The sequence below is a fragment of the Ammospiza nelsoni genome, chromosome 23, assembly GCF_027579445.1.
Source record: "Ammospiza nelsoni isolate bAmmNel1 chromosome 23, bAmmNel1.pri, whole genome shotgun sequence".
Classification (NCBI taxonomy): domain Eukaryota; kingdom Metazoa; phylum Chordata; class Aves; order Passeriformes; family Passerellidae; genus Ammospiza; species Ammospiza nelsoni.
In genome coordinates, this window is record NC_080655.1 from 6,083,012 (window position 1) to 6,106,434 (window position 23,423).

Sequence of the window (23,423 nt, forward strand, 5' to 3'; positions counted from 1 at the left end):
GCTGCTGACTCAAAAATCCCCTGTGGCAGAGCATCTGCAGCTCTGAAGGCGGTGGTAAACTGCCCTCCTTGCCAAACACTGGATTCTCATCTCCAGCTGCTGGATCTTGCCAATCCTTTGCTTCTTTAGCATTGTTGAGGTCAAAAAAATCCTCCAAATTCTCATTCCATGTACAGCCTTCAAACACTGACCCTGGTTCTTGGAGGACAAAGCTTATGAATTAATGATCAGCCTGCAGGCCAGGATAATATCTCAACCTTCATGTACAGATTCCTTAAGTCATACTCTGTTCTACATTTAGCTGGGAATTTATCTCAGGTTGTTGACAATGACTGTGCACCTGACTGTATGTATGGATTCAGGTTTTAAAATTCATCCCCAGGCAGGCTTGGAAGCAAGCTCGAGGGCAGGAGGGGAGCGGAGGCGGCTCAGGGCTGTCAGCTGGAGGCGATCTGCCGGAGATGTTGAGTTGTGTGTGTGGGAAGAGCTCAAAAATAGTATTAATTTAAAAATCCTGGGATTCTAGAGCAGGCTGCCGGTGCCTGGCTCCCACCTTGGCTCCCAGCTTGGCAGAGCCAGATCCAGGGATTCACCCAGCAGGAGCCACACCAGGGGAAGGAGGCAGCTCTGCGAGGGCTCTGTGAGGGCTCTGCTTCAGAGCACTGCAGCAGGGAACCCAGAATCATGGAATCACAGCATCATTAAGGTCAAAAAAGCCCTCTAAGATCATGGAGTCCAACCACTCCCCCAGCATTGCCATATTCACCACAAAACCATATCCCCAGGGGCCACCTCCACACATATTTTGAACACTTCCAGGCATGGTGATTCCACCATTCCATGCTCACTGCCCTGAGCAGTCTGTGCAAGGGCCTGACCACCCCTCCAAGGAAGAAATTTCCCCCAGTATCCAACACGAACCTGCCCTAGCCCAGCCTGTGTCCGCTCCCTCTCCTCTTGTCCCTGTTCCCTGGCAGCAGAGCCCAGCTCCCCCCAGCTGTCCCCTCCTGTCAGTTGTGCAGAGCCAGAAGGGCCCCCTGAGCCTCCTTTTCTCCAGGCTGAGCCCCGTTTTCTCCAGGCTGAGCCTCCTTTTCTCCAGGCTGAGCCCCCTTTTCTCCAGGCTGAGCCTCCTTTTCTCCAGGCTGAGCCCCCTTTTCTCCAGGCTGAGCCCCCTTTTCTCCAGGCTGAGCCCCTTCCAGCTCCCTCAGCTCCGTTCCCCCCCGCCCCTCAGCGTCCTGCGGGTCCCTCGGGGGCCGCTGGGGGGCGCTGTGGGACCCGCCCCGATCTCGTTGCTCGGCAACCGCCCGGCACCCAGGGGCGGGGCGCTGTGCGCGCGGCGCGATGACACAATCAGAGCGCGCGGCAGGGGGAGAGGGAAGGGCGGGGGGAGGCGAGGTGTGCGGGCCGGGACCTCTCCCCGCGGCGGTGAGTGCGGCCGGGCCGGGCCGAACCGAGCCGAGCGGGACCGGGCGGGGCAGGGCGGGGTGAGGCGGGGCCGGGCCGGGCCGGGCTGAGCTGGCGGCTCCGGGCGGGTGTCGGCGCGGGGTCGCGGTGGGCGGGGGCGCCGGGCGGGCGGGGCGGGCGCTGAGGGCGGGCGCTGAGGGCGGCGCGGCGGCAGCGCCCCCTGTCGGCGGCGGGCGCCGTGCCATGTGGCCGTGCTGGCTGTGCCCGCAGGTGCCGCGCGCCATGGCCCCCCCCAAGGACATCATGACCAACTCCCACGCCAAGTCCATCCTCAACGCCATGAACGCCCTGCGTAAGAGCAACACGCTCTGCGACGTCACCCTCCGCGTGGAGCACAAGGACTTCCCGGCCCACCGCATCGTCCTGGCCGCCTGCAGCGACTACTTCTGCGCCATGTTCACCAGCGAGGTCGGTGCTGCCGCCGGCCCTGGGTGCTCCGTGGGTGGAGGAGGCAGGGCCGCCCAGTGCTTGGGCTGTTCTCTGTTGAGCTGCTCAGCAGCTGGGCCAGGATCCCCCCGTGGGGGCCCAGGATCCCCTGGTGGTGATCCTGGAGTGCGCTGGATACTCCCCGTGGTTGCTCAGGATGCCCCCGTTGTGGTTCTTGTTCCCTTCATGGTGGCTGTGGGTGCCATAGGAACCCCCATGGTGGCCCGGGATATTTCCTTGGTCTCTGTGAATCCCCCTATGCTGGCCCTGGAGCCCTCTGGGTTCTGTCCTAGTGGCCCTGGAGCCCCTCGAGGTGATTCTGTGTCTTATGGTGACTCCAGAGCCATTTATTGTGACCTGGTGGGGAGTTAAGAGCTTGTGGCCTTGATTTATGGTCTGCTGTGACCACCCTGTGCCCAGGGAGCTGCCAGGCTGAGCTGCCAAGCCAGAGGGTTCTGATACATTTCTTTATTTTTCTAGTACTGATTTGTGGTTTCCGTGGTTCCGGGCATCTTTCCTGCCCTGGCACAGCGCTGTGGCAGCCGTGCTGGGGATTCTGGGCAGCCCTTGCAGAGCAAGGGAGGGTGTTTGCTGATGCTCTGGGCTGCCCTTGGCACTGGCTGAGGGCTGGGCTGTGTGGGGGTGTCACTGGGACGGCTCTGGGCCACCCAGCACATGTCACCTGTGAGCACCTTGGCTCTCAGCCCTTCTGTGAGATCTGCACTACCTGTGTGCAGTTTCCCTGAGTCACTGACAGGCACTGCCTCAGCTGGAGCTGGCACTCACTGCTGAATGTCAGATGTTTTGCCTGGCTTTGTCTTTATAAGTTGGAGTCAATCTTTGCAGCTTTTTCTTATGGAAGATGCTTTCCTCATCCTGCCACCTTGCCCATGAGCAGGGAGAAACATTGTTCAGTAGCTCACAGGTCCTAAAGCCCTCCCTGCTAGCCCAAGAGTCATTGCAGCAGAGTGATTTTTTTCTTTGTTTTACCCAGGCACGAAGGCTGTGGCAGAGCTCTCTGTGTGCCCACTTAGCTCAGTGCTGTCAGGGCAGCAGGTGTTTACAGTCCTGTGCAGAGAAACCAAAATGATGCATGTGTGGCCTGACCTCACCCCAATATATTTTTTTGTCCATATCTTCATGAAATTTGTAAATTCATCAGGTTTGTGCTCTTTCTCTGCATAAAGGAAATGTAATTAGATGAAGAAAACACACAAAGCAGATTCAATCCCTGGAGGCTGAAGTTCTCCAGTACCTCTAGGTGTTCAGCAGTACAGAGGTGTCCCTGCTTCTCTGGGTTTGCCTCCACGTTCCTGCCAGTGCTTGTGACTTCTGGCCTTGTTCTAGGCAGTGTCACTCCATGTGCTCCAGAATGTTCTTTGTGGCTGCTAACAAAGGCTGGGGGTTGCTGTGCTTTGGGTCTGGGCTGTCTCTCCTTGCTTTGTTACACTCTTGTTAACTGTAACATCATTGTGACCTTCTTTCAGACATGGGAATCTTCCTAGGAAATTAAATTCTTCCTGGGAAAGCAGCTGTGCTCAGTGGGCAGAATTGCTTGCTCTCTCATGTTTCCACAGTGTCTCTGCTTTAAGGGTTTCTTTTCTTTTGCTTGGTTTGTGTTTCTTCCAAACTTGTTTCTTTGTTATGGAAACCCTAAAGTGCCCAACCTGCCAAGGGGCAACAATTAGAGAGTGTTTGTGGGACACTTCCTTCCAGGAAGGGGTAGCTTGGTGAGCCTCAGAGTGGCCATGTTTCCTGTGTGTGTCAGGGCTGTGATGGGACAGTGCTTGGACACTCTCCAGGCCCTTGTGGGTGCAGGGCTTGGCCAGGCTGGGACTCCAGGGAGCTCAGAGTGTTTGTGTGTGTGTGTGGTGTCATGGGCTGACAGCCCCTGCCAGGGTTCCTCAGCAGTCCATGCATTGCCTCCTGCAGCTCTGGAGACTGCTTGGCTCTGATGTGCCAGGCTGGGCTGCACGAGGCTTTGCTCAGAATTGATCTTGGGGTTCTGCCATGGGATTCCTGACCTTTTCTCCTGGGGTTGTCACAGTATTCCTGGTGTCACATCTGTGCATAGCCAGTGCAACACTGAGACCGTCAGCAATGCTGTTGTCGTAAAGAACTGCCTTTGCCTCTCTGTGTCTCAAGTTTCCTTCCTTCTCTCACTTCTGACTTTTAACATTTTAAGAAGTTCTCAATCTAGCTTAGTATTAATTCCTTCCCATTTTTTGTTCCCGTTTTACAGCATGAGGAGAAGCCACTGATCACCTGGTGAAGCCCAGGCTTTTTGCAACACTTTGCTTTGCCCCTGTGCTGAGCAGTGTGGGAGCACTGAAACAGCATCAGTTTTACCTGCAGGGTTGTTCCTTGTAGTGAAAATTGCAGAGCAGTTTTATCTCCCCTGGATCTTGGCTGTGCACTGGCATTTGTCTTTGTTTGTCCAAGTTAACATAACTTGGGATCTTTTAAGAGCTGATTACTGGCTCCACCTCAGAAGGAAACTGTTCGGTCTTCTCTTGGAGGCTGTGTTCTAGAAATTGAAGGGTTCTTTCCCCCCAGAACAGAGAAATATTATTCTGAAAGTAAACAACTGGTGTTTCCAGGTTCTTACATGGTCAGCTTCTCTGTGCTGTGATTGCTCTCCAGGGTACAGTGAGCCACACATCAGCACTGTCATGCCAGCAGTTCTCTCCCCCTGTGAGAAGAAATTGGGGTTTATTCCAGAGTACTTTTGTGGATCTGCATTAGTAAGGGCAAAAACAAGAAGTAGCCTTGGGTAAGAAAGGAGTTGCAAAATTTTAGACCCATTCTCTTGCTTGATTGTCGTGGTTTAGCCCCAGACAGCGGCCAAGCCCCTCAGAGCCCCGTGCTTGCTCCCCCACCAGCAAGATCAGGGAGGGAGTCAGAAGGGTAAAAGCTGGAAAATTTGTGGGTTGAGATAAACACAGTTTAATATGGAAAGCAAAAGCCACACATGCAAACAAAGCAAAACCAGGAATTCACTCCCTATTTCCCATGGGCAGGCAGGTGTTCAGCCATCCCATGGAGAACAGGGCTCCAGGACATAGCAGTGACTTGGGAAGGCAAGCACCATCACCGCAAACATCCCTGCCCTCCTTCCTTCTGCCCCCACTCTATGTGCTGAGCATGGTGTCAATGGCCTGGACGTGCCTTTGGTCACTTTGGGTCACCTGTCCCAGCTCCCCACACACCCCCAGCCCCCTTGCCAGCCTGGCAGTGTGAAAAGCAGAAAAGGCCTTGGCTCAGTGTGAGCACTGCTCAGCAATAACAAAAACATCTCCATCATCATCCCTGCATTCAGCACAAATCCAAAATACAGCCCCATGCCAGCCACTGGGAGGGGAATAAATTACCCCAGCCAAACCCAGCAGAATGAGTTATGGGTGGAATGGAGAAAGCAACAATGTGTCTCACAAAAGAGCTGTAACCTCAGCCCCTGCCTTGAGGCTTTCAGCACCTTGGGTATCTTGAGGCAACACTCCTGAGGCCTGGAAGTGACTGTCCTTAGCTGTTTTCCTGGATGCTGTGGTTGATTTTGGGATCTGTACTGCTGCACACTTCCTATGTATGGGCTACTTTACTCCCTTCAGGGAAAGTGAGCACAGCTCTGATATTAAACAGCAAAGTGGGAAACCCATCTGAAATTCTGACAGCAGAGATGTGGCTGGTGCCACTGAACAACCTCAGAAGTAACCAGTGAACACCTTGGAGAGGAAAGCTGCCTGGCCTATGTGTTGGTTGCATTGCATGACCATCATTTTGCATTCTGAATCCAAGGATGTGGCTGCATGGAGCAGGGACTGTCTGTGTCCCAGCAGCCCAGCACTGAGCACTGCAGGCAGTTCTCTAATGCTGGAGCTCAGCTCAGAGTCCTCATGAGTCTGAAAGGCTGAGAGAGTTGGGATTGTTGAGTCTGGAGAAGGCTCTGGGGTGGCCTTCCAGTACCTGAAGGGAACCAACAAGAAAATGGAGAGAGACTGTTTTCACTGGGGTTACAGGAGAAAGGGAAATGGCTTCAAACTGACAGAGAGGGTCCACAGAAGGTCCCTTCCAAACAAGACCAATCCATGATTCTGTGTTCAGAATCAAATTGTCTCCACACTGAGACCCTTCTTTAAGGTATAATGTTAGGATCCCAATTCTGCATCACACACATTAGATGAATTTACATGAAATACTTCCTTCCTCCTGGGCATTCTTATCATGTGAGTAAACTGAGCAAAATAACAACCAAGCAGTGGAGTGTAGCAGAAGTACAAGGGAAGTAGGAAGTGGTAATCTGTATGGTATTGGTGTTGTCCTTGTGGTTTGTGTTGTGGTCACCAATATACAGCATGTGCATGGTTGGTTGATTGTGGGTCAGGAGCTTCTTTATCAGCTCCAGCTGATGTGTGAAGAATTGCTGCTTACAGCTAAATAGAAGTTTGTAACATCTTTGATCCTAAATATGTGTGGTCTGTGTCTTCATTTGCTTATTAGAATCGTCTGAATATCTTGTCTGATCAGTTCTGAACTTTGGTGGCACCTGTGTCCTTTGTGGAACAAACAGCTTAGTCTTGGTTCAGGAATGTTTTGTGTGGCCCAAGGCAGGAACTGGTTTTAGCTTCTGAATCCAATGCCTGGCCTGTCACACAGCAGGTCAGACAAGGTAATTTGCTGTTCCTTCCCAGCTTTGGAAGCCATAAAGGTTGTTCACTGAGTCAAGAAATTTGAATTCCCTCAAATTCCCTCAAGGGTCACCCTTACCTCCTGTACTTCTGTGCAAGTGTGTCTCTGCATGATAGACAGGGCTCAGTCCCAGCAGACATCTCTGCTGTGTCATGGAGTGCCTCTGCAGGAGGAGCTTCCACTGCTCTTATTTTCTGTTTCTGTGTCACCTCCTTTTTCCCCAGCTGTGGCAGATGTGAAGCTCAGTGATGATGTTTGGCCATGCTTTCTGCTCCCTGAGCCTCTGCTCAACTGGCTGTACCAACTTTGGGCTCATTCTTGGCAAGAGAAGCCACGGGCTTTCATCTGCATTGTGCTTGCACTGGTGCTGACTGCTCCAGCAGCCAGGGGCTGGTTTTGCAGCATGCCACAGGAAGATCATTATCTCCTGAGGTGCAGCCATGCTGCTGAGCTGGCAGCAACGTGCAGAGTGTGATCAGTGAGCCCACCAGCCAGTCCATTGGTCAGGAATCATCAGGTGCTCTGCCAGCAGCTCTGTGCTGGAGGCACTGAACCATGAAACTGATGCTTTGTGAAATATAATCTGTTTTGTACAAATTTGATGGATTCACAGAATTTGGTGTTCCCAAAGATTGACCATTGAGAGGATAATGTTCCTTGGAAAAAATGATTATTCCAAAATTAATCATAGAGGTGATTAAATAGTCGGAGGACAAAGCCTGGATTGTGTAAGTGCCATCACTGCACAAACTGTCATTTTACTTTGTTTCATTTTAGGAATGAAGTTCACCACAAGCTTGAAGAATGTATCAGGATACTGACAAGTTGAGAAAGCTTTTTCTTTGGCTTGGTTTTAGAGAAGAGTGATTAAGATTTCCAGGTGTTGGAAAGGAAAATTACAAGTCAGTAGAATTGACTTGTTCAGCTTTAGGGCTGGACATGCTCAGGGAGAAGTTACCAAAGCTCAGGCAGAAGGATGTCCTACTGATAGGGGTCAAGAGGAGCCAAATTTCTGGGCCACAGAGACACTTGGCAAAACTCCCAAAATAAGGAAGAAATTGATAAAGCCAGCTCAGCAGCTGTGCTGAGTTCAGCTCTGAATGGGCAGAAGGTAATGCTGGCAGGGGCATGTCCAGGCTGCTGACTCACAGCCACCAACTGCATAAGTCCTCTGACCCAGAGGAAGAGGGAGACTGAGCATGGGACTAATTAGCATCAGAAGCAAGGAAATTGTTAACCAATAGAATATAGAAGGCTAATCAATAAGAGAACTACTCTTAACCCTAGTAACCGTCTCCACCCCCATCCTATTTCCACTTCTATCCAACAACCTCAAGAACACCCCCAACACAATTACAAACACAGTCAAAACCTCCCTCTTGATCAGCCTAATCCCAATAGCAATCCACATCCACTCCAGAACAGAAAGCCTCACCTCCTTCTGAGAATGAAAATTCATTATAAACTTCAAAATCCCCATCAGCCTAAAAATAGACTTCTACTCCCTTACCTTCTTCCCCATTGCATTGTTCATTCATTATCTATCCTACAATTTGCACCATGATATATGGCCTCAGACCCCAATGAACATTAATGCCTTTGTTTGTTAAAATGTATTAATAGTAAACAGGCTGCCTTTGGCGATTTGGGGACTTTGGCCCACAGCCCCCCCTTTCTTTACTGAAGTGAAATGAATCAAATACCCAGACTCTGGGTGTGGATCGGCCTCTTTCACACGAGGTGAAAGAACCTGGTTTGGACCAACATTTAGATGGAAACTCCATGGGAACTGCAGCATGTCACACCCATCCAGCTCAGGGGGGAATTCCCTTGGAATAAAGCTTGGAGTACTGCATGGAGGAGAGTTTAGTTGTCTTGCACAGGTGACACATGGGATCTCTGCTGACTCAGATCTCAGCTCACAGGTTTTACTGTGCTGTGTGACTGTCCTTTTGATCCATAAACAACTTTTGTCTCTTACTCATTTCTATAAGTGAATTCTGTAAGGAAATTCCCTCCTTCCCTATATCCTTTCAGTGAGCACCAGAATAGAAAGGACAAATCTCTCCTGAAAGCTCTGACAGATCTTATTTTCAAACTGCTGAGGGTTGTGGGCTTTCTGATCACATTAAGGAAATATAAAGCTGTGTCTCCCTTTTAATTTACAGCTCTCAGAGAAGGATAAACCCTGTGTGGATATCCAGGGCCTGACAGCCTCCACCATGGAAATCCTGCTGGACTTTGTATATACAGAAACTGTGCATGTGACAGTAGAAAACGTCCAAGAATTGCTTCCAGCAGCATGTCTGCTTCAGCTGAAAGGTAATTGAAGGATTAGCACAAATTGCATCATTACTGCTGTTTAGAGATTTGGTTTGTTTGTCCCTCTGTGCATGGAAGAGAGGCTGGGGGAGGAATGATATTTATAAGTAGTTATGTCCAACTTCTCTTTTCTTGTGTGCTGTTGTCTCATTGGTGGAGGAACAGATTTGGGTGCAAAACAAAATGGTAAAACAGGTTCCATTCTTTGGGCTACTGTATTTCTGCAGGAGGATTCCCAAGAGGAATTGTGAGCTGTATAGCACATAAATGTTACAGCTCAGTTAGATTATTATAATAAGCAGTCCTGGATGCCATTTGACCTGCCCTCACAGTGTGTCTGGGTCAGTAACAGACTGGTTGCTGTCATTGCACATGCACCTATGGAGCTATCCCAGACAATTATCCCAAATCCCAGACAGCTTACCTAAAAGTTATCACAGACCTAGAAATCTGGTGCCATATCCACTGGCAGACACAGCAGTGGTTTGTAATCCATGAAGCTGAGTACAACTCACATTGGAGTATTCCTAGTATCAGATTGATGTAATTTTTTCATTGGAATGGAACAATCAGAGCTCACACCAGCCCAAACACGTGGTCTGGCTGCTCCAAGTATCTTCAGTCTCCAAAGCAATACATGCATGTGGATGTTTCTGTAGTACTTTTACTTGTTGTTCGAATTGGATTTTCATTATTGCTTAGAACTTTTTTCTGAAGGCCTTGCCAAAGCAGTGGATTGATAGTAAGTGTGCAGTGCTCATTCACCCCTCCAATTTTCCATAGGTGTGAAACAAGCTTGCTGTGAGTTTCTAGAAAGCCAGCTGGATCCATCAAATTGTTTGGGCATTCGGGATTTTGCTGAGACACACAACTGTGTGGATCTAATGCAAGCTGCAGAGGTCTTCAGCCAGAAACATTTTCCAGAGGTGGTTCAGCATGAAGAGTTTATCCTCTTAAATCAAGAAGAGGTTGAAAAGCTCATCAAGTGTGATGAAATTCAGGTAAAACCTGAAAAGTACCATTACTGTGCAAAGCATTGAAATAAAACATTGAAACCAGTCAGTGATTAGTCCATACTCCTGGGATGGACTCCTCACACAGTTCCTGAATTTGAAATTTAATTTTCAGGAGGCATCTATTTTTCTTTTTGCTAGTTTGTAATTTTATCAATGCCATGTAGTTTCTCTGTAAGAATTTGTTGTCACACAAGTGTTTCTTGCAAGTCAACCACAGAGAGTTAGTTCCCTTTGCAGAGTTTTTGGCCCTCATTCCCTCCTTTCCCTGGAGAAGATAAGTTGTCTCAATGCCTACATTTCAGCAATAGCCTCAAGCCTTAACTTATGTTTGCCTGCTGCACAAGGAATCCTGGGATGGTGCAGGGTGGTCTGACTCTGCAGAGAATTTTAGGGAGATTTAGTTCCCTGAAGGTGAGCTTTTGGAGGGTATGCTATGTGACTGGAACATCTCAAATGCATTTTTCCAACTTTTCTATGAATAAGTTGAACATTCCCTGGTAATGATGAGAGAACTTGATTATTTATTGAGGTGGATTTTGTCGAGAGGTGATGTTCACTGCAGTGGAAAGGCTTGAAGCAATCACTGCTCAGAGTTCAGGGGAACAGGAATGCTTGGAAGCAAAGTATGGGATATCTTTGATGGGATTCCTGAAAAGCCAGTGCAGGGGCAGACAGAGGAAAATTGTTGATGTATTTCTTGAAAGTGGTCTTCAGCCATTGCAACATCCCCTTGTTAGTGAGGCTACTTGAGAATAACCATGTGAGGCAGTGGTGAAGGACCCAGCTCTGGCTGAGTGTGCTTGGTGTTTGACAGGCTGCAGTTTTGTGCTGTGAGGGGCTGAGCTCCTGTGGCTTGTGATGCTACTGGGAGCAGAAAATAATGTGGAACTTCAGACTGACCCAGCCAAGTTTCTTGGATGATCTGCTCAGGAAAGGTGACATTCCCTGTGGATTGGAAGGGCTGGTTCAGACCTTGCAGCAGGCAGTGTGGTGGGCATGCACTATTGTACCTTAAGAACATGTGACAAGTAGGGCAGGGCAGGGGATTCTCCCCCTCTTCTCTGTCCTTGTGAGACCTCACCTGGAGTGCTGTGTCCAGGTCTGGGGTTCTCAGCACAGGGAACACAGGGACCTGTTAGAGAGGGTCCAGAGGAGGCCTCAGAGATGCTCTGAGGGCTGGAGCCCCTCTGCTCTGGAGCCAGGCTGGGAGAGCTGGGGCTGTTCACCTGGAGAAGAGGATTCTGCAGGGAAACCTTATATAGGGGCTTATAAAAAAGAGGAAGAGTGACTTTTTACATGGGCAGAGAGTGATAGGACAAGGATTAACAGTTTTAAAGAGGAGAGATTTAGATTTGATGTTGGGAAGAAATTCTTTCCTGTGAGAATGCTGAGACAGGGTGCCCAGAGCAGCTGTGGCTGCCCCATCCCTGCAAGTGTCCAAGGAGCAGGAGCAACCTGGTCTGGTGGAAAGTGTCCCTGCCCATGGCAGGGGTGGAATGGGATGGGCTTTAAGGTCCCTTCCAGCCCAGACCAATGTGGGATAAGGAGCAGATCTCTGTCCTGCTGTGCCAGCACAGAGGTGCTGTGTGGAATCAAGGGTATGGTAAGGGAACACCCTCAGAAAATCTCTGGGCTGCTCAAGAAGTGCAATGACAGGTCCTCAGTGTGATCCTGCATTTAGTGTTACTCATCATTTATCAGAAAACATAAATGATTCAATGAATGGTAAAGCTGTTAAATATATCTGAGGACATTCCGTTCAGGAGGGAATAAATCAACACAGGATTATTGCATTTAAAGAGGAGGTGGGGAAATTGGAAACAATACAGTAGTCTGCTCTCCTTTTGTGAGGTCTAATTGTCCTTCCCCTGTAATTCCAAGAGAAAGAGGCCATTCCAAGTTACAATGTAACAAATATAAAACAATGGTGTAGAAGAATGCCTTACATAATTAACCTCTGTGGCTCCCTTCTTCAAAACATTCTGCCTGACAGCTTCAAACTGGATTTCAAAGGGGACCAGTCATAGGCTGGTGGGAAGGCTCAGTCCTTTCATCACAGGCTCTTCTTTTATCTTCATATTTAGTCTCAGTTAACAGACTGTGTGATGATAAATTCATGTCTGATTTCCTTTTACGTTGGATGATCTGATAGATGTGCAAGAAGAAAACAAAGTCTAAGTAATATATAAGTAATAAGTAATATATAATTCTTATATATATAAGTACTAAGTAATATATAATTCTTATATATATGTTATAAGTAATATATTATTCTTATATATATATAAGTAATAAGTAATATATAATTCTTACATACATATAGGTAATAAGTAATATATAATTCTTTTATATATATATATATTTACAATTCTTTTGCTTTTGGTAATCATAGGTGTCCAAAGCATCTGTGGTTCATTACAGGATCAAATTGAGATGATTTAGTCAGTGTAATCTCCAGAAGTAGTGTAAGCACCAGCATGTGCTGGTCCTAAATGGAGACAGAAATAAACTAGTGATAAAATAAAATAAAATAAAATAAAATAAAATAAAATAAAATAAAATAAAATAAAATAAAATAAAATAAAATAAAATAAAATAAAATAAAATAAAATAAACAGTAGAAATAAACAGTAGCATTCATGCCCTGGGATTTTCCACTCTGAAATCATTTGTAGTTTTTAAAAGGTGGATTGAAACCTTAAATGTACCTGCTCTGGCTGGAGTGTCCAAGGGGCAGTGCATAGGCCCAGGGCTGCCAGGGCCTAGGGCAGACACTTTGCTGTGCAAAGGAAACATGATTTAATCATGTCTTTGATAGCCCTTTGAATTTTGCAGGATCACAGCTCCTGCTCCAGAGAACTGGGGGAGCTGTCCTGTGAGTTCCCACTGACAGTGGATGGAGCTCTCAGCTCCAGGCTCTGCTCTGCACCATAGCACTCCCTGCTCTGGGACTTGCACTGCCCATGGTTGATCTCAGCTGCAGGGGAAAAAGCGAACACAGGTTTAAGGAAAAGAAAGTGAGGGAGTTCACTGTGGTTATGGGGCTTTCCCTAAGGCACTCATAGCTGGAGTGTCCCGCTCCCCTGCTGGCTGTGAAGCAGTGCAGCAGCTGAGCACTCTGTGCTCCATGGCAGTGGCTCCTGCTGTGCTGCCCCTGATCAGGATGTGCCTCGTGTGCAGGTGGACTCGGAGGAGCCGGTGTTCGAGGCCGTGATAAACTGGGTGAAGCACTCCAAGAAGGAGCGCGAGGCGTCGCTGCCGGAGCTGCTGCAGTACGTGCGGATGCCGCTGCTCACGCCGCGCTACATCACCGACGTCATCGACACCGAGGTACGGCCAAGGCCCCCCTGCCCCAGAGCAGGCTCTGTCCCCAGCAAGGCAGTGCTACCCAGACAGCTCAGTGCCTCTTGGAGACATTGCCCAAATACCCAGGCTGCTCGTAGCCACTGCTGCCTTAAGCAAGCTCAGTGGATTTCAGCTCTTTAGTGATTATCAGCTCTCTTAGGATTCCAGCTCTTGCTTGCTCAGGCACCAGTGGGCTCGGGGGAGAAGCAGCGAGAGAGAGGAGAAGGAGAGGTCCTGGTGGTTCCACAGTGATGGTTTTATTGAGGGGTGTGTGAAGGGTTCCAGTGACGGCTCTTCTTCTGCCAAATGGGCTAAACAGCCCCTTTTTATAGGGTACAGAGGGATTCAAACTTGTCCAATGGTGGGGGTTAGGGGAAAGTGACCTATGGGGTTGCAGAGATAAGCTGGGGTCCGAGGGGCAGAAGACAGGAGCTTATTTTGCTGTCTCATCATGACTCAGCAATTCCTACTGTTAAGTCTCAGCCCTCCAAGGGGTCTTAGACAATTTTATGGAGTCTGCTACAGTACAGCAGCCACTGCTGCTCCTGCCTGGCCTCTGCTGGCCCCAGGATGGCTGCAGAGCCCTTTCTCTGCTGCAGTTTGGTGACACTGTGCAGCTGTCCCTGCTCAGCACATCGCTGCTGTCACACTGAGCTGTTTGCTGTGCCAGCAGTCACAGCATCCTGCTCTGCAGCCCCAGGGTGCCCTCTCCAGAGCCATTAGTCAGCTGTCTCTGCAGATATCCACATATCCACAGCACCTTTCTCTTGTCATCTCTCACAGTCTCCAAGTGCTTTCTGCCTTCATTCCCAAGCGCTGGCAGGTCCCCTTCCCCAGACTGAGGATTGCTGGCATTGATCTCAGGAAGGTCATGGCTCCTCAGAAGGTGTCTGAGGTGCAGATGGCCAGCCAGTACCTCTGAGTGAGAAAGGCAGCAGCTGTGTAGGTCCAGGACCAACACACAGCCAAGAGCCATGGCTAACACTGCTGCTTTGTGTTCTGGGGTGCTGCAGAGGCAGCCCAAAATGGGGATGATGCAAATTGACAATTAAGCTTTTAAGTGCTAATTCATTTCCAGACAGGAAGTGACCCCAGGCAAGATTTTAAAGGAAGGCCCAGAGAAGGACAAACCAGCCTTCAGGTTAGATGGTGATAGGATGTACTCAAGGGTCACCAGTCCTTGTCACCTGACAGGTGCTGAATGGTGAATGACAGACATTTCTCTATGTCAGGAAAAGGCTGATTTATCAACAGTCATCTCAGATGTGATAGATTATGGATTTTGTTAAATCAAGACAAACTAATGGGCTCTTGTGTTAGGTTGTGCCAGAGCTAAAGGGTATTCAGTCAGATTATTGTGGTCCACTTCAAACTGAAATTTAAGCTAATGGAAAAGGGACTGGTACTAGAACAAATAGATCTGTTCCAAATCCAGCCTGAGCCAGAGTGTGTACAGCCCTCAGCTCTCAGAGTGAACGTGGAGGGTGACCTGTCCAGTCTGGCAGTGCCACACACTGGTGGCACATCCTCAGCTTGGGGCAGTGTGGAGAGTGGAGTGTTGGCCCCATGTGGCTGCCTCACACAGACACCAGGAACCTGTAGAGGTAAATCTGAACCTACTGAAGCAGCATGTACACCCAACAGCCATGGGAAAATGAGTGCTGAGCTGAAAGGAGGTTGGTCCAGGCCTTTGGCTAGGGAAGGGAGTTACACAGCATTGTGCAAGGAGATGAGGCTGTCTTTGAATGCCCCTCACTCTTCAACGTGACCTCAGTATTCCTGTTGCCTCTTCACAACTCCATGTCCCCGTGTGCACAGTGATCAGGGCAGTAAATCAGCTAAACAGTTTCATTGTGCTGTGCTGTGCCTCTCTTCTCCAATGGCAGGTGCAGGACAGGTTATGTGGGGCAGAACAAGGGTGGTTTCACTGCCAGTTCCCCTTCCTAGTCATACTTCTGCTGGCTTAAATGGAGCAGAAGTGGCTTTTCCTTAGTGTTCCAATGCAGCCATTTTCTTTAGGGAGCTTTCAGTGCCAGACTGTGAGGATGGAGCCAGATCTGCTCAGCATCTTCAGTTGCCTTTGCATTTCCCAGGGCCCGCACACGAGTCCTTTTCATGCTGTCTGAGCTGATGAGAGTTGGCTTTAGGACAGTTCTTCTGAGGTTTCTTAAAATACATTGCATGTAGCAGTGACTCATGTTTCTCCCCTCCCAGCCCTTCATCCGCTGCAGTCTGCAGTGCAGAGACCTCGTGGACGAAGCCAAGAAATTCCACCTTCGGCCCGAGCTCCGCAGCCAGATGCAGGGACCCAGGACACGAGCACGTCTGGGTGAGCAGCAGGAAAAGGGCCTGAGAGGGGCCAGGGCACTGGCAGGTGTTGTGTTAGCCCTTTTCTAATGCCTTGTGACTGTGTTGGTGTTCTTCACAGCAGTAATTTGTCATGCCATGGTCCCCAGTGGACAGAGAGGGGACTGGACAAAGGGCAGAGGTGCCTCTTTTATAGAGTATGATTGTTTAGTGCCAATGTGGGGTCTAGCTGATTGCCTTTAATCCCAGGCCCTGCTGTGGCCTCAAAACCAGTCTCCTGAGTACCTGGTGCCTGCAGATACATTTGTCCCAGCATGCAGCTGTCCAAGAAGTGTGGGAAGAGTTTCTTCCTATCTGAAGAGGTAGGAATCAGAGTTCAAAGTAGAGCTGTGAGGTGAGTGGCAGTTGCCTTACAGTGACAGCAAGCTTCCACAGCAAATTGAACAGGGGAAGGTGCAAGGAAGTGTTGGGAGAGTAGCTAAGAATTAGAAAAGTACAAGGCTGTGGCTAATTTTAAGTTTTGTACTTGCAAGATAGTGTGTCTTTGAGTCTAGCTGTAGTATGGTAACAAATAGTGAAAGAGATACGAGAAAAGAGAGATGTAACTTTTAAAGAATGGGGAAGAGCTGATGTTGTAGTGTAGCTAATAGCCAGTATAAATTAGAGAGTATTTATGAGCTTATTACTTGTTGTATAAGTGTCTGATGCTTTTTTAATAGACAAAGCTTGCTGTTCTCACATTGAGAGTCCCAAGTTTTCCCTGCACCCAACAAATAGCTCATCCCCGACAAATAACTCATTCTGCAACAAGGAGGGAGATGGAGATGTCCCTCTTCCCCTTCAGAGGTGCCTTTTATTTTCTCCCTAGCCTTGTTAAGGCAAATAAATGATATCTTCCTTTATTTCTGTAACTTCTACTAAGCACGGTCACTGAATTGTACAGAAAATGTTTGTCTTTGGGCTGTGAGCACTCAAGAGCAACATAAAAGTAGGACTGACCTACAGAAGAAGGAAAAGGATTTTACTGGCTTCTTCTGTGCCATGCCTGTGTCCTGGTGCACTCCCAAGGCACTGCCATCAGTGCCAGCAGGGACCACTCTCCCTGCAAGGAATCCTCCCTGTGTGTCTCCAGTGCTACTGCAGGTGTGGTGGAGAGAGATTCCAAAATCCCTTTGTGGCCTTTTTTAACCACAAAAGGAGGAGGGCAGATCAGGTTTGTCAGAGACACACTGATCAGACCTCTCTGGCCTGAAGGAAATGTTGTTACGCTGTTCCTGCCTAGTCCAGGCGTCAGCACATGCTGTGGGAATTCCTGTGCCAGTTTAAAAGAGCTGCACTTCAGCTCAGCCTGTCATGGCATCAGCCTTCCAGTATCTGAAGGGACCTCAAAGAAGCCAGAAAGGGACTCTTCATCAGAAACTGCAGCAATGGGACAATGGGGAATGGTTTCACACTGAAAGAGGGGAAATGTAGGGAAGAAATTGTCCCTTGAGAGGGTGGTGAGGCCCTGGCACAGGCTGCCCAGAGCAGCTGTGGCTGCCTCATCCCTGGAAATGTCCAAGGCCAGGCTGGATGGGGCTTGGAGCAACCTGGGATAGTGCAAACTGTCCCTGAACATGGAATGACACGAGCTTTAAAATTTTTTCCAGCACAAATCATTTTGTGATTCTGTGATTTTAGAAAAACAAATTTCATTTTATTCTTAGTTGAAATACTTCGCCTGATAAAAATGACATGAAAAAACTGTTTTATTGTCTGATTGTATGGGTTAAAACTGCACATTATTGTTGAGGTTCATGCTTTGGATTCAGCCCTAGCTGTTTTAATTGATTCCATACCATCTGATATCAACAATGGGTCACTTTCAACTGTGATCAAGGCATGTATTAACTTTCATGGGAGGAGCTGAATTGATTGCACTTTTAGCTTTCTTACTGAAGGGAGGCTTTCCAGGATGTTGGAGCTCTTGTGAATCCTTCCCAGTTATTTTTTATATTATTCTTCATCTGAGGTGGCAGCTTTTCTGCTTTGTGACAGAGAAACTCTTGTTAAATGTTTGTTGTTTGATATTTAGTCCTTGTGCAATGAAAGGCTGGACAGTCCTAAATTCTAGTGATAAACTCCCTGTTCCAGAAAGGGCCAAGGAGTGGAGGGGATGCTGAACTGTTCTAAACCTGAGACAGAAGCCTGAGGCTTCCAGGCAGGGATTAGAGGGGAAGTTACAACTCTCCAGGTCACAGCTAACAGTCATGGAGGAAATAAGATAAATTCAGGGAATTCATCTCAGAGAAAATAGAGGGAATGCAATTTTGAAATAAAATACACAAGATTTAAGAGGCAATTCCTGGGAAAATATTTAATTGGTTTTCCAAGCTTCAGACAGCCTGACTTCTTTCTCAGTTATGTGGTGAACAAAGTCCCCTAAATCAGGTCTGGATGTCACTTGAGACCAAGAGGAGACTTTGTGTTGTGAGGAGGCTGCAGGGAAGCAGCCATTCTCCTACAGATTCTGTGGGGTGGTGAGAGGTTTGGGGAAAATAGCAGAAAGGATACAAAAGGAGATATAAAGGAGTGAATTTCACCACCTGTCTCTGAGGCAGCTTGTCTTTTCAAAGAGCCTCTGATGTTAGGAGAAACAGCCCTCCAGCAGCCAGCTCCTAACACCTCAGTCTACTGTCTGCCACATGCTCTGAAGAGTTTCTCCCTTCTCTTTCTTACTGAGCACAGAGGGAGTGAGTTTGTGAGACTCCCCAGGATGAGGTGAGAGATGAGGAATGTGACTCCATGTTCCCAGAAGGCTGATTTATTATTCTATTCTATTCTATTCTATTCTATTCTATTCTATTCTATTCTATTCTACTATACTAAAACTATACTAAAGAAAGAGAAAGGATACAGACAGAAGGCTTAGCAAGAATGAATAATAAAAACTCATGACTGACTCCTCAGAGTCAAACACAGCTGATGGTGATTGGTTATTAAGTAAAAACAATTCACATGAAACCAATCAAATGCATCTGTTGGTAAGCGATCTCCAGACCACATTCCAAAGCAGCAAACACAGGAGAAGCAATCAGATAATTATTGTTTTCATTTCTCTTTGAGGCTTCTCAGCTTACCAGGAGAAGAAATCCTAGTGAAGGGATTTTTCCAGAAAATGTGACAGTGACAAGGGAGTGTGAGTGCCTGAGCCAGCTTAGGTCCCTTCTCCAGAGCCAAGACAAAAACAGGGATTTAGAGGCAGCTTTGTGCCAGGGAAGGCTCAGAGTTTCTCCAGGTTGTTCCCCTGAGGTGACCCTGTGGTTGTGAAGGGATTGACTTGGCTTTGCTGTCCCTCTGTCCCTCAGGAGCTAACGAGGTGCTGCTGGTGATCGGCGGCTTCGGCAGCCAGCAGTCCCCCATCGATGTGGTGGAGAAATACGACCCCAAGACCCAGGAGTGGAGTTTCCTGCCGGTAAGGGAATGCTTCTGAGCACCACTGGGCTGAGCAGGCTGTGAGCAAACACTGATCTGCAGCACCAGCTGGATGACAACCTCCTTGGGCTGTCCTGTGCAATCTGCTGAGGATTTCTGACAGAAATTCTTTAGAGATTCACATGGTGAATGCAGAGTGACTGAGGGAGAGGGGGTTGTTGTCATAGACCTGATCAGCTGAGCCTGCAGAGACCCACATCTTGGCTGTGGGAGTGAGAACTATCATGTTTCTTAGTGAAGGGGTGTGAAGCTTAAGGTTAGTGATGATAATTGGAATGTCAATAGGAACCGTGTAATCGGTGCAGTCTTAAGGCTGCTGCATGATCCCACTGCTTGCAGTGTTTTGGAGCATAATGGGAAGAGAGAATTCCTGCACTGAGGAATATTCCTACTCAAATTAAAATCACCTTTATCTGTGTGAAATGGTGGAGAAGTGCCTCTTCTTCAGTACCACCAGTCAGGGCAGACTCAGTATCACCTGGTGTTCCAAGATTCTCATCTTTTTTGGAGGCTAAAAGCTTCATCAAATATTCAGAGTCTCTACTTTTTCCCATTGTAATAGTAGGCTAACAAAATCATCCCAAATGCATCAGAGGTTATGCAGCAGCACAGGATAAATGACATTTAGTGTGAAATATCTGAGTGCAGAGAGACACAGTCCTGAGAAGAGAGCACAGCTGGGGAAGGCAGGCACAGTCACTCAGGCTGTGCTCTTTAAATCCTTAGAGCTGCCTCCCCTGGAACAGTGGCCATTTCCCACAGGAGCAGCAGGACAAGGTGGAAGAGCAGGGGTTGGTCTCCATGCCCAGTGTGGAGAACTGGCTCTTCTTCAGTATCACCAGTCAGGGCACGCTGAGTATCACCTGGTGTTCCAAAATTCTGATCTTTTTTGGGGGCTGATAGCTTCACCTAAATATTCAGAGTCCCTACTCTTTCCCATTGTAATAGGAGGCTAACAAAATCATCCCAAATGCATCAGAGGTTATGCAGCAGCACAGGATAAATGAAATATTTGAGTGCAAAGAGACACAGTCCTGAGAAAAGAGCACAGCCAGGTGAGGGCAGGCACAGTCACTCAGGCTTTCCTCTTTAAATCCATAGAGCTGCCTGCCCTGGGGCAGTGGCCATTTCCCAAAGGAGCAGCAGCAGAGGGTGAAGAGCAGGGGTTGGTCTCTATGCCCAGTGCTGTTTCTGTGACCTCAGTGTTGCTTTGCTGTTGCAGAGCATCACCCGCAAGCGGCGCTACGTGGCCACGGTGTCATTGCATGACCACATCTATGTCATTTCCCAAAGGAGCAGCAGCAGAGGGTGAAGGGCAGGGGCTGGTCTCCATGCCCAGTGTTGTTTCTGTGAGGGGTTGGTCTCCATGCCCAGTGTTGTTTCCTGACCTCAGTGTTGTTTTGCTGTCACAGAGCATCACCCGCAAGCGGCGCTACGTGGCCACGGTGTCGCTGCACGACCGCATCTACGTCATCGGGGGCTACGACGGGCGCTCCCGCCTCAGCTCCGTGGAGTGCCTGGATTACACCTCGGATGAGGATGGCATCTGGTACTCTGTGGCTCCCATGAACGTGAGGAGAGGGCTGGCAGGAGCCACAACCCTTGGAGGTACGTCCTGCTTGCTGCCAGGGTGTGGTGTTCACACACCCTCTGAACAGAGAGGAGCTGTGACACAAGCAGAGAAGAAGGAAAACACAATTCTTATCTCACTTGCTGTGCCTGTGTTGTGCTAAAGTAGAATGCAATATGGAGATTGTTTACCCAAAGTGAGGGTATTTTGTTCCCTTGGCCTATCAGGGCCAAGAATGTGTGTGTGAGTCGGACTGTCACAGGACAGTCACGAGAGAATCAGAGATGAGTGCAGTTCTGTGCAGTTGTGAGTAAGGGTGAGTGCATGGCAGATTCAGTTTAGATACAATGTACATAGTATAGTATAGTAAAGCAATTCATTAGCCTTCTGATGATGGAGTCAGATACATCATTCTCTCTCCCCTTCATCAGAGTCACCTTTGATTTGCAATACCAGGGCAGAGCAGCCTGTTCAGCTCCAGCCTGAGGTGCCCTGAGCTGCTGTGTGAAGAGTGGGCTGGCTCTGCGGGAGGAGGGGAGCCTGAGATTCTGCCTTCTCATCACTGGGATGCAGAAATGGAAAACTTGCCCACATATCCTGAGAGGAGCTCTGCCTCCGCTGCATTCCTGCAGCATGTATCTGTGAACTGGGGGAAAGGGGCTCTGAGAGAGATTATGGAGTGGGAAGCTCTGAGGGTGGTGACAGTGTTGGGCAACACTGAGCACAGGACAGCCAGTACAGCTGTGACCATCCAGCACTGCAGTGACTGGAACATCTGCAGGGAAAGAGTGAGGGCTTTGGAGAGGTACTGACATGAAGCTCACCATGGGCAGGGTTTGATTTGGGCATGGCAGTGTTTCAGTGGTTCTGCAGCATGAAAAAAAAATAGCTGGATTGTGTTTATCCTCTTTCATCCATCAGCAAGAAGCAGATTTAAGGGCCATATGGGACTTGTGTTTGTTTGTTGGGCCTGTGAGCCAGGCTGAGCAGCCTGGGTTCATCTTGGCTCCTGGTGTGCCATGGTCTGTTTTCTGTGATTTGCAGTCCATGCTGTAGCTTTGCTCCATGTGTGAGGGCCCTGGTGCTGCCTGCCCCTGGCTGACTGGCTGTGCCTGGTGCCACCTCTGTCCCTGGCTGACTGGCTGTGGCTGTGCCTCCTCTGTCCCTGGCTGACTGGCTGTGCCTGGTGCCACCTCTGCCCCTGGCTGTGGCTGGTGCCTCCTCTGTCCCTGGCTGACTGGCTGTGCCTGGGTGCCTGTCTGTCCCTGGCTGACTGGCTGTGCCTGGGTGCCACCTCTGTCCCTGACTGTGCCTGGGTGCCACCTCTGCCCCTGGCTGACTGGCTGTGCCTGGTGCCACCTGTGTCCCTGGCTGACTGGCTGTGCCTGGTGCCACCTCTGTCCCTGGCTGACTGGCTGTGGCTGTGCCTCCTCTGTCCCTGGCTGACTGGCTGTGGCTGTGCCTCCTCTGTCCCTGCAGACATGATCTACGTCTCGGGTGGGTTCGACGGGAGCCGCCGGCACACCAGCATGGAACGCTACGACCCCAACATCGACCAGTGGAGCATGCTGGGAGACATGCAGACAGCACGGGAGGGAGCAGGGCTTGTGGTGGCCAATGGAGTCATCTACTGCCTGGGTAGGTACCCTCAGCACCTCTGAGCTGGGCACAGCCTGCCTTTTTACCCAAGGGAACATTCAAGTGCTGCCTGAGCAGCCCCAACCTGTCACGTCCATGTTAGAGGAGGCTTAACCTCACTGGGCACTCACAGCTGTGTGAGTGCTGCCTGACCTCGCTGTGCCCATCACAATGGCTTGGACTGTAGCTGCCACATCACTGCAAATTAAACACAATTTACACATACTGCATTTGAGAGGTGGCAGGAGTGTGGAGGATAAGCAATGCCAGCTGAGGCTTTGTGTGGCCTGGGCTCTGAATGCCCAGAGATGAAGCAGGTAGCTGTTGGACAGGGAGTGCACCTGCAATGGTGGCTGTAGTGCTCCAGAAATGTATCCTGAGCTGTCTGTTCTCCAGCTTCTTCCTGTGGCACTCATTTCAGTTTCAGAGCATTACACCAGCTGTGAATATAGTGAGATTGACAGAGGACAAGCACTCTGAAGCTTCTGTTGGTCACCTTCTAGGCCCCAGAAAAGGCAGGCCCAGCACTGCACCCACCTCTGTTGCAGTCCTGTTCCTGGGGAGTCACAGATCTTAGGCACTGGTTTCATAGAACCACGGGATGGTTTGGGTTGGAAGGGACTTCATCTCATTCCACCCCCTCCCATGGGCAGGGACACTTTCCATTTGACCAGATTTCTCCAAACCCTGCCAAACCTGGCCTAAACCAACCATGTTCATTCCTCTTCTTCGTGCTGTTCCCCAGGGTGGATGGCAGCACACTGCTCCTTTGCTGGGCTGCACAGAGATTGTAGTATCTGCTTGTGAAACAGCTCCTGAGAGATCCCAGCCTACACCATTCAGCCTCAGCACAGACCTGGGAGCTGCACATCTGCAGGGCTGCACCAGCAGTGGCCTCAGTGTGCTCACAGGCAGCTCCATGGGGCTGGCCTGGTTTGGTTTGGGGAGGTGATGCCCTCCCAGGGCAGTGTGGGGCAGAGGGGGCTCTGGGCTGGCTGCAGGATGCTCTGCCCCACCAGGATGGGCTGTGCTGATGGCAGTGCCACGCTGTGCTTGGGGCTCACCAGGCATGCTACTGCTCTCTGCACAGAAAACATTCTCCCCACGTGAACCCCATGGTTTGCTCCTGTGTTGTCCTACTAGTCCTAAGGTAAGGAGGAGGAGAAGTGAGGAGG

At 49.3% G+C, this 23,423-nt stretch overlaps 1 protein-coding gene across 2 annotated transcripts in view; it reads left to right on the forward strand.

Moving 5' to 3' along the window:
* Window positions 1-609: 609 nt before the first annotated feature.
* KLHL12 (kelch like family member 12) overlaps window positions 610-23,423 on the forward strand; it is a 29,264-nt gene continuing 6,450 nt past the window's right edge. The window contains exons 1-9 of one of the 2 annotated variants that reach the window (XM_059488076.1): window positions 610-706; window positions 1,675-1,872; window positions 8,745-8,898; window positions 9,682-9,899; window positions 13,095-13,244; window positions 15,474-15,588; window positions 18,914-19,020; window positions 20,453-20,648; window positions 22,090-22,248. In XM_059488076.1, coding sequence (XP_059344059.1) covers window positions 1,687-1,872; window positions 8,745-8,898; window positions 9,682-9,899; window positions 13,095-13,244; window positions 15,474-15,588; window positions 18,914-19,020; window positions 20,453-20,648; window positions 22,090-22,248 — 1,285 coding nt within the window. In that variant the 5' untranslated portion in view covers window positions 610-706; window positions 1,675-1,686. Of the gene's footprint in view, window positions 707-1,341; window positions 1,426-1,674; window positions 1,873-8,744; window positions 8,899-9,681; window positions 9,900-13,094; window positions 13,245-15,473; window positions 15,589-18,913; window positions 19,021-20,452; window positions 20,649-22,089; window positions 22,249-23,423 lie in introns of those variants that run through there. The other variant, XM_059488075.1, reaches the window with a different exon arrangement.